At 41.9% G+C, this 11,641-nt stretch overlaps 1 protein-coding gene across 1 annotated transcript; it reads right to left on the bottom strand.

Annotated features, from left to right (window-relative positions):
- Window positions 1-660: 660 nt before the first annotated feature.
- On the bottom strand, window positions 661-10,458 carry LOC311040618 (transcriptional repressor scratch 1-like; the record flags this gene model as incomplete). Its single annotated transcript, XM_084050948.1, has 2 exons — window positions 661-1,388; window positions 10,347-10,458. 2 exons carry the CDS (start codon window positions 10,456-10,458, stop codon window positions 661-663), a joined length of 840 nt encoding a protein of 279 aa, XP_083907074.1.
- Between the last annotated feature and the right edge of the window lie 1,183 nt (window positions 10,459-11,641).

The following is an 11,641-nucleotide window of genomic DNA, read 5'->3' as shown; positions in this document are numbered from 1 at the left end:
AATCAAACCAAATAAACAAATAAATACATTTAAATACAGATAAATAAATAAATAAATATATTTTTGAAAATAAATATTAAATAATTTGTTTTACCTCAGTAGTGGAGAGAATATGGTCACTTGGTGCAGCAGAACATTATTATTATCATTATTATTAATATTATTATTACTACTATTATTCCCCTCCCCCCCAAAACAAAATCTGAAGGAAAAACTCTTTCATTGTATTTTAGTCCAGGGCACAACTCATTATTTGTAGCCTTAATATTGTCTTCATTATCGCTGTATCATCAATGCCTCAAAATATGATGCCATATCTGGCGCCGCAAGGAAGCTGTGTTAGTATTATTTCTATCCAGATTTGATAGAGGAAGAGGAGGAAAAAGTTTCTTTTTTTTTCTTCGGAAGTGCATGCGTAGATCAGTTTAATCCTTAAGTGGGCAAATCTCAAGGAGTAAAATTGTGCTATCTTTATCATGTTCATGATCAATAGGCTCCAAGGAAAATCGAGATGGGTTGGGGGAAGTGAGGGAGGTTTATCGAGAGAGTACGATCATAGTTTGTCCAAAAATAGATTGTTCATGTCTACAGTTTAGTCTGTAAGGGTAATTGCAATCTATGTCTGTTTTGTCTGTAGTTTGATATCAATCTGAGGAGGGGTCATTCATCTAGGGAGCCAAGGGGAGAGAAGGGGCCTTTGAAGCAGGCTGACTCATAGTGCTTGTTAAGGTAACTCTTGAGCGCGAAGGTCTTGTTGCAACGTTTGCACTTGAAGTGTTTGAAGGCCGAGTGGGTCTGCATGTGGGCGCGTAGGTTCGACCGGTCTGCGAAGGCTTTCCCACAGTGGGCGCACCCAAACGGCTTCTCCCCGGTGTGCGAGCGCATGTGGCCCTGCAAAAGCCACGGCCGACTGAACGCCTTCCCGCACACATCACATTTGTGTTTGAGGTCGTGAGTAAGCAGGTGCATGGCCATGGCGGGCATGGACACGTACACCTTCCCGCAGGTGTGACACTTCTTTGCCATCTTGCTGTCCAGCGAGCGGTGCGTCTGCTTGTGCCTGCTCAGGTTGGAGGACGTGGCGTAGGTCTTTCCACACTCGTTGCAGGTATGCCTCTGGATGGTCCTAGGGCTGCCGATGGCTTTCCTCCTGGAGCGTCCATCGGTGATGAAGAAGGCGTCAACCGTGTAACCCTCGCTCACCGCAGCATCTCCGTTGATGTAACCGTCTGTGATTTCTGACCCAGGGCTGTCGGGGGACTCTGAGTCAGGCGCCCCATAGTCACTGTGGAGACCGTCATAGAGGGGGTCTGGAGAGGGAACCTTGATTCCACTGTCACTTTCACCATCATACACAACCGGGCTGATGTAGTCACTGATGTAGCCAGCTGTGGAGAGTGAAAAACATAGCAGTGTGAGTCTATATAAAACTTGAAACATTACAGTAAGCATTGTATCATGTAGCACGTAACCCAGTGGTTCAATAAAATCACAGTTCTTTGCAATTCCTGGTGTGGCGTCCCTTTTATATAGGGCATAGCAGTGGCGGACATTTTGTGGTTCCACTCTCTGTGAGATTTTTTTTTTAAACTGCAAAGGTTTTTTACGGAATCAAAGTTTTTATGGTCATGATTCACCTGTAGCCTGGATGGTTTGATTCTAGGCGTAAAATAATTGATATCATGTGCGTCATTAACACTCCGACCAGCATTAGCCAATGAAATATTAATTTTATTTTGATGTTTCATTAATTTGAGTTTTATGTGTGCAGAAGTACTTTTAGTTAGTTTTTTTTTCTTTTTTTAAATTTAGTTTTAGTTTTCTTATAATAGAATGATAGATAATAGAATGCATATATATAGGCTATTAACCTGCAATTGTGGAAAAACAAAAACGAAGATGGACGCTGATAAGATTAGGCTATCCTCCTGACTATGTCTTGTGAAACCAGTTTGATCTTTCACTCCACTGCCCTCGCTAGACCAATGCATTTGAATGGAGAGACCAGACGGTTGCGCATCTGATGGAGTGTGAAGTGCCTGTATCAGCTGGCTATTGTTTTCCTACAACAACTAATCTACAGACACTACTAGCCACCACACCTGACCTACTATTATGCAAAGTAGACAGGTGGTACTTGGTGCACAAATCGAGTGGGACGCATTCACATGTTTACACACGTGTACATCCGCGCGTGCTCCCGCTCAAAAGACTGTTGGGACGGAGAACACACGGAGAACACACATGTGCTCTGAGAATGCATTTGGCCCGCCCATCTGACCGCAGTGGTCAGATGGGTGGGCTGTGAACAATTTTGAGATTTTCAGAAATGTTTGAGAACCCCTATACATTATATCTATACATTATATATTACGAAAGGTTGTAATATCCATTTAATAATACAATGTACTTGATTACTCAGTTGCTTGCTTGATTGGTTGGTTGATTGATTGATTGATTGATTGATTGATTAATTGATTGATTGATTGATTGATTGATTGATTGAATTGTGACGTGGATTGCAGCTAAACTATTACTTAAAGGTAGGGTAAGTTTGTTAAAAGGTTAATGCACTATATTCTGATAGTAATCATGGCTATTGAGCGTTTGTTCAGTAACAGGGGTCTCCCTGTCTCTCCAGCTCTTTGATAAACAGAAAATACATTTTCAGGTAGGTGAAAACATTTCAGCCAATCAGGAGAGAGTATCATCAGCTTAATTTTTAGTGTTCCACTTCTAATTTTGTTTGCTCATTTCTTTGTCATCACTTCCAATTTCACTTGTTTAATCTGCATCCTGTCTGAGTTCTCTATCCTGATCCTATATGAAAATTGGCGGGTGCACGGGCGGGTGGACGTCACAAACGTACAGCTCCGATCCGCACCAAACTAGGCACCAACACTAGTCAGGGGTCTGCCATCACAATAGCCACACCACAGCTTGGTGGGTGGTCCCACAGACTTCCAATTTAAGCAAAAATTAACACAAAGTTGATTACCTGAACTGGGTCTGTAATGCGGAAAAGACAATTTTCTAAAGATAGAATTCTATAAGCGCACCTAAGCACACCACTGATACTATGCCACGTGTACTCTTTCCATGTTAGGTTATATTAACATCACTGACCCATTGAAAAATCAATACCAAGATCGGAATTGAAAATATATAGTTGTATATGTTTAGTTGTTGTTATGCTTTTTCCCAATCTCTTGTAAACTCTAGATATAACCCTTAAATTCTGCCAGTCTATAACTTTCAATAGCCATGTAGCCATTGTGAAATCAAAGGGAGCTTACATTTTGTTCCCTCAGTCCTATGTTCCCTCAAAACTAACACTAACCACACCCCTAAGCCTAACCCTAAACCTTAACTCCAAGCCCAACCCTTAACATGACCCCAAATAAATGGGAGCATACCAGTCTTTGACCTCAACCTTGTCTCTGTATGATTATGCAGAAAACACAATATTACAGATTTGTTGATTAAATCAATAAATTGAGTCAACAAATTCCTATTAATTGACAAATAATGTATTTAGTCGAGGACAGCCCTATATAAGTACATATAGTATACTGTATGTAGGTCTATAGCTAAACGCTACCAGTAACAATTGGGAGTCTAATTGAGAATGGTATCTCAAACTTCAGTCCAGTTATGTTTATCAACATAAATCCGTATTTGTGTGATTTCACTACATAAATAGATAGGCCTAACATACAGTATGCATTAATATATTAGTCCTACTACTGTTATTAAGATTCAAATAACAACATGTTCAATTAAAACACCCTCGGGTTGAAAATGTCTCCTTTTCTTTTCCTTGGCAGTGTTGTAAAAGACAGATTTTGGAGTTATAGTCAATATGCTGTCTGATTACAAGCCTATATCCACACAAAAGCCTAACAACCACCACACCACTCAGGTAACACTTTGAAATGTTGACTTGATTGTGCTTTGAAGTGGCGGCTTTGTGTGGTCTTGATTTCAGTATTGCTGATGCAAGGAAATGTGGAACATCAATATATCCTAATCCTTTGCATCCTTGTTTAACGAAGCCGTCCTCTGAAGTATTTAGAAAATTCTACCAGCTCTTCTCATGGCTGCCACTTAGATACTTCCAGGTCATTTGGTTCAGTTAAGAACCTTCCTAATGAAAAAAAGGCTTTTATACTGCAGTCCCAAACTGCTACAATATTTGGAGGAGAGGAAATAAATAGAATCATTTTGTTGACTATATACAACAGGTGGATAGTCCACCTTTTTAAGGCATTCTTTCATTTTGACACAGTCTACAGTATTGGTTCTCAAAGTGGGGTCCTGGAGGCGGGGGGGGGGGGGGGGGGGAGGGTTCCAGGGGGTGTAGCAACACACCACTTTATCCATTTATACGTTGGCTATTCAAAAATATACAAAAATAGCAGATGTACAAGCTCACAACTTAAAAAATAAAATGCTATTTTTGAACATTTCTGAAAAATGTTGAAAATGTTTCAATAATTCTTTCTAACATAACTCTTATCTTATGGGGGTCCCTGGAACAAAACATTTTCAGTTGGGGGTCCGCGGCCAAATACATATCAATTTGGGGTCCTTGACTTGAAAAAGTTTGAGAACCACTGGTCTACAGTGTATAGATTGGTTGAATTAAATAACTAAATAATGCTACCAGTTAGCTGTATATCAAGCTAATAACGCTAATTTTAGATTGATGGAATGAATTATGATACTACTGTAGTTTATAGTTTATTATGTAGTCCACTTTAATTCGTATACAATAACAATACACACAACATGTTTGGGACATGAATTATTGCACACAGCTGAACTATTCAAACCCCAAGTTGTTCCTAAGGTGTTATGGTGTGTGTGTGTGTGTGTGTGTGTGTGTGTGTGTGTGTGTGTGTGTGTGTGTGTGTGTGTGTGTGTGTGTGTGTGTGTGTGTGTGTGTGTGTGTGTGTGTGTGTGTGTGTGTGTGTGTGTGTGTGTGTGTGTGTGTGTGTGTGCGTGCGTGCGTGCGTGCGTGCGTGCGTGCGTGCGTGCGTGCGTGACAGTGAATGTGAATGTGAGAAATCAGTGACAACCTAAACATAACCCACCAGGGATCAGGGATTTTGCAGAATTCTGCAAATTAATTACTGGCCGGTCAGAAAAAAGTATTGACCGCAGTGGCTGGCCAGTCATTTAGTAAAATGAATAGTCATTCTGCAACTGTAACATACATAGAGAGGCTGGTCCAATTACATTATTCCCATAAGCATTTAGTCCTTTCTTTATTGAATCAGTAGAAAAGCTAAGAGTGCCACACAGCACATGATACACAGGAGACAAAGTACCTGTGGGATGTGATCCCAGAGCAGTAAATGCAGCATGCTACCAAAGGCAGAGAGGGGGTTTTATTTTAATTTTTCTGTCTGTTCTTGCTTTACAGTATTTAGATTGTGGAGAGATGGGAAACTGAGAGCGGAAAGTATAGCAAGGACACGCAACACCAGCTAGGTACCGGCCGGAATCGAACCAGGGACGCTGTGATGTGTATGTATTCAGTGCACTACTGTATCCGTTCACCTACCGGCACACCCCAGAGGCAGAGCCTTTGAACCACTAAATTATCTCTGGGAAAAGACTGATATCGTCATAATTTCAACAGGGACAGGGTATTAGGATTCTTCTTAAACTTCCCATATTCCAATATACATACACAAATGAATTTGAGGAATGTACTCCCACATATGTATAAATTGGAATAGATGCCAACAGTGGATTATATATTAATTGGGGAAACATTTGCAGACATAGTAGAAGTCTGCATCATCATGCCCTGATTGATTGAACATTTCACATGGCTTCATATCATGGTCCTTGTATTCTTCCGTACTGTAACGTATGCGTTGCTGTCTTCTTGGCTAGGTCTCTCTCTCAAGTGCAGAGCTTGCAAAAACATTTCCTCTGCGAAAGATAAAATGAGTGCAGGCTGACCCTGGTCTTGAGCCTGCTGATTTAGCATGCTAAAATGAGAAGCAGCACCATGGACAGATCCTGTGCGGTGCAGGCCTGTGGCATTTCAGTACAAGGACAGGGTCTCACCTGCTGCTTGAGGCTTAGTTTGTTCACTTGTCAGTGTGGTGAGTTTACCATGACTCTGGAGTTCGGTGACTCACATAAACATTTTCATGGGCAAATAGAAGTTATATGGAACCCATTCTGAATCACCTGGGCATTTTAGAGGTACAGTTATAGCTTCCCATTAATGCTATATCTGCTTCTCCTCGTGCCTTGGTAGCATTAAAGGTCGTGACCACTATCGTTGTAGTCTGTTGACCTGTTACAACCTGCACTGGTTGTAACAGGCAAACAAAAAAATGCCAAAAGATCAGATTTAAATATATAATAACATAGCATATTTCGTGTTATTTTCCATGTGGTATATGGTCTGCTACTCCATGGCTGGTTTTAAATACTCTATTCTGTAGCATACACTGTGTATATGTGTGTGTTGTGCCCCCCTTCCATGTGACCTGCTCAATCTACAATGCATGGTAATGAAACAAAGGTGTTGTTTCCTATATACCTCACTAATGATTAGTCACCCTGATGAAGGTCAGTGTGCCGCTTTTTTCATACTTGCTATGCAATAGCCATAACAACAAAGCTTTACATTTTTTCCACAAGAGTACCTTTTGTGCAATCTAATATATAATATAATAGTATTACTAAAACAATGTACAGTAGGTGTTCCGAAACAAATATTTGTGTCAAATTGGTTCCGTCATTTCAAGCTACAGGTGATTTTGCAGGTGTTTATAAGCACTCGGCTCAATTGAGTCCTCCCCACACACATGTCTGTGTTTTGTCACTGCTGTTGTATCCTACTGGCTCACCTGCCAGTGAGGAGCCCCCACCGCGAGGATAGAGCTTTCGTCGTACTCCACCGGCCCAACATTCCCTGCTGACAGGTGCCGCCCCAGCCCGTATAGGAATATGTGCCGTGACAAATATCACTCTCCCTGCCTGGCTTCCCTCCCCCGAATATGGGCCAATTGTGTATATAGACGCTCAACAAAGCCGGTTGCACCATGGTGGATTCGAACCTGCAGTGGGCAGGCACTTTACCACTGCGCCACCCAAGCGCCCTTTATCACTGGTGGGGATATATTTTGTCCCTGTTTCTCTTAAGACTGAATTAAATTCTTGCATTTCCTTGCATTTAAATTCTTCAATTTAAAAATTGTGAAAATAGCTGATCTACAAGCTCACACATGTTGCAATGTGAAACGCTGTGAGCTTGTAGATCTGCTATTTTGCTATGTGGTTAAGAAAATGAATCGAACCCTGGCCAAGATCACTTATATTATCCTCCAAACAGTTTAGTGGATTTCTTCTTTGTGGAAACATGTAATGTAGGCGTACAATAATAGGAGTAAACTGTCTGATATCAAGAAAGGGCAATTTGTTTTCTGTGCAATACTTATCATTTCTAAATGTAAATAGAGAATATTAATTATTTGAAGATTTGTTTTTGTTCTCAATTACAGTATAATGTGATTTGTGATTTCAACATCCTTTTATACTAAAGGTCCCTTTGAATACACTATATATATTGAATAGGGAAGAAAAGTAAATAATTTAACTGAATTAAAATGGCCTGCATTTCTATAATGCAGTGGTATTCCCCTTTAAGCCACAGGAACTCCTCTCTATTATTTCCCCAGTCTCCAGGGGAATTTAAGGAAGGCAAAAGCAACAAGCTCAACCACATCTGACTACAGTTCCTCTTTATCTGCTCTCATCTGAATACACACTGCATCATCCACCACACAACGCACTGAACACGGGTGGGATATAAATTATTCCAGACGCCGGTTCATTCAACCAGTAACTTGTCCCTGTATACCGTGTTGTGTAGTGCAGTGGTTCTCAACCTTTTCAGGCCGGGACCCCCCAACATCATATTTGAACTGGGGACCCCCCACCCAGAAAAGCACTTGGAATGGTAGGCATTACATTTAGTTTCCACAGATAAATATTGTGAAAATAGCCGATCTACAAGCTCACAATGCATTGCAATGTGCTTATAGGTCAGCTATTTTCACATTTTTTGCCTCTTTCTTATATTATTTGACAATTTGGCCAATGTCTGACCAGTTTTTATTCTTTCTTTTTTTGTATTAGCCTACCTTAAATTGTCACTTACTGTCATCTGGGACCCCCCAAAGAAAGAAATCATGTGGGGGATGAGGATCCCTCTGGGGGTCCCGACCCACCCCCAGGTTGAGAACCACTGGTGTAGTGCATTTGTGTAGGTGAAAACTGTACTGTAATAGCCGCATTAACACCACATGTGACGGACTCAGACAAAGGCGACCAGCCACCGGCAGCATTGTTGGCGTCGTGATGCTGCTGAGGTGGCAGCAAGGCTTGTTAACCTCAGCATTATGAATACATCACCGGCCTATTCATTACGAGAGAAGAGATTAGGCACGGAATGCCCAAGATGATGCGCAACAACGTGTCAATGACATTGAGGTTGAAGTGGTGCGGTAGCCTAATTTACATGGCAAAGGCATCTAGTTTCTTCACGCAAAAAAGAACCTGACGCACGCACTTGTAGGGCGTGGGGAAGTTCACAGCATCGGCACAGCACAGGGCACAATGACTATAAGTAAATAAGAAAATATACAATAACAATTAAATAAGAATATCTCTTTAAAAATAGAATGAGTATAGCCTAAGCCTTCTTATAGAAAACCAACGAAAACAAACAACTTATAGCCTATAGAAAAGCCTATATGCCCGTGAGCCCTTTAGGAGGACAGAATGTGATGAATTAAAACAAAATACTGTTTAAAACAATGAGATACACTTCACACCATACACGAGTCTATATTACATGCAACAGTTACGCCAAGTCATCAGTGGATGAGAACAATTTGCAAACGTATGCAAAAATGGAGACGCTCTTTTGGGGCAAAGATCAATGACTGAATCTGGGAAATGTGTGACTTTTTCTATCAATAATGTTTTATTGTTATGGCCATTATTAATCTTCAGTGTACCGTATAAAGAAATGAATCGGCAGCTATCAACAGTTCTTGTGTCTACGAGAACGAGAGTAATCATCTGGCAGAAATGTGCCAACATGGCAAAAATGGGACACGCATGCCTGCACGAAGCAAAGAGTATTGTGGTGAGGTTCCTTTTATAAGTGGGCCTAATAACATCTCTGAATCACATACACTAGTCTATATGGTGTTGGGCTTTGAAGCCCACCATATAGATGTATTTATAGCAAAGATAACCTAATAATTCCCCAAATATTGACCGTCGTAAAACACAATAATCTAAATTGAAACACATCGCATCACATAGCAGCATGCTCATCTGAAGTGCAGTGGGGGTAAATTATCTAGTTAATTTAGAATGCGTTATGCAACACTAACGGCACTAATTGGTGATTAATCATATAATTTCCTAAAGTGTGCAGTAGGCTATGCACAATCATGAAACCATTGTGGTGGATGCATTTTCCTTATAATTGACATAACCCACATATACGGAGCCTAACAAGTCTATAAACACGGGACAACGCTGTAAAATAAGGAATCAATGAACAGGTTTTGACTTTCTTTTCATTCTCATGAGATCTGTCCATTTGTTCTGTTCTTATCTCTGCTGTGTTGATCTCTTACATATAGGTAGCTATGATCCAAAATTGATAAAAACCCGGTACACGCTTGATGCAATAGCTGATTTCTCAAGTGACTTTTGAGTTTGGGCGATTGTGTCCAAGTTGCCCTAAAGGTCACATACCAGGTCAAATCAACTCTTAGTTTCTACAAGTTCGCTAATCACTGTAAATAAGCATAAGCCTACTAATGGTTTAGTAATTCAGTGTATTAGTATTAATTCAGATCAACATCAGTCTTTTGGCTTAAACGCCCATAATACTAATGTCCAGAGAGACCCCACAAGTTGTGCATCAACAAAAGCAACACTGCAGCTTGAAACAATTGTTGAATGGCCAATATTTCTGAACAGGTGTGAAATATGGTGTTTCGCACGCGCGCGCGTGCGTCCTATCTTTGTTGTATAATTACTGTTTAGTAGGGTGACTCACCTTCCCTCAACGGCATTCTCACCACCTCAACTATACCTCACTACAACAATATTCACCCACAGAACTCTTATTCAATAATGGGGTACCTCTTAAGAAGCAGGCTAAATTCAGCACCTGTTAACTATAGAGTTTATAGAAATGTACATCACCCGCTAATTTTATCATAAAATCATATTTGAATGTGCTGTGTGTGTGGGCAGTCGGTGTATAATTCCGCATGTAGGCTGCCTACCTTTGTCGTGTAAGCGCAAACTGAGGTCTGTCCTGGTCCGGTAGACGTTCTCCAGATCCGCTCCGGAGAAATCATCCAATTTTACCTTCTTCACCAGGAAAGACCTTGGCATGGTGCTGCAACTATGACTGCCCCACGACACACACACTCACACACACAAACACTCACACACACTCACAAACACACACACACACACACACCGCCGACTGCCACACGCCTGGCCAGCGCGAGAATGCGTTCGTTCCACGCCAAAAAAATAAAAAAATAAAGAATAAAACCCCACAACGAACCGGTGCAGATTGTCTCCGTTCAAAAGGCTTCAGGTGTTCTCGGTGGGACACGGAGCAGAGGGAAGAGTGGATTAAATCCTGCCAAAGTCAACGGAGGTTCAATCGATGTGCATCCGTTCTTCTCTTGGAGGCGAGTCCTCGTGCAGAGCGAAATGCAACTTCAGCACCGGACAGGCGGACAGCTCCCTTCAGTAGCCTACCGGACACACCGGACAGCTCCGTTCAGCACCGGACACACCGGACAGCTCCCCACCGCTCCGCTCCGCGCTCTCTCGCAGACTGGGACAGGGAGAGGAAGGCACCCTTCACCCTCTTTCTCCGCTTGCCAAAAAAGGAGGAGATGGAGGGATGAAAAGACAGAGAGAGAAAGAAAGAAAAAAGAAAGAAAGTGCCGGTTTGGAATATTATCTTCAAAAACGTTGGCCACTTGTCCTCGTTAATCAATAAGTCAGGTATCGATAGTCCCAATTCCTTTCAATTACGTCTATTCACATCAATGGAAACACATGAAGACTCCCTGTGGCCGTGTCTTCCTCTCTCTCTCTCTCTCTCTCTCTCTCTCTCTCTCTCTCTCTCTCTCTCTCTCTCTCTCGCTCTCGCTCTCTCTTTTGCTCTTGCTCTTGCTCTCTCGCTCTTGCTCTCTCTTTTGCTCTCTCTCTTGCTCTTGCTCTTGCTCTCTCCCTCTCTCTCTCTCTCTCTCTCTCTCTCTCTCTCTCTCTCTGTCGCTGCACAACCTCCGCGAGCCGTTCTCGTGAGTGTGCCGTCTCGCGATCAGCTGTTGGCATTTATACGGCGCAGTGAAAGAGAGCGAGGGACGAAGGGTTGGATAGACATAGGGATGGAGGGAGTGCTTAATTTAATCCATCCCACATCCCCGGGGAGAGGCGACTGGCCCGGATGATTTATTGAAGCTGTTATCCCCCCTCCCTCTCTTTCTCATTCTCCCTCCTTTCTCCTTTCCTCCGTTCTCCCTTTCTCCTCTTTTTTTTGTGAGGCGAGGCGCCA

Source organism: Gymnoscopelus microlampas (assembly GCF_963454915.1).
Source record: "Gymnoscopelus microlampas genome assembly, chromosome: 3".
Classification (NCBI taxonomy): domain Eukaryota; kingdom Metazoa; phylum Chordata; class Actinopteri; order Myctophiformes; family Myctophidae; genus Gymnoscopelus; species Gymnoscopelus microlampas.
This window is presented reverse-complemented; position numbering and strand designations above follow the sequence as displayed.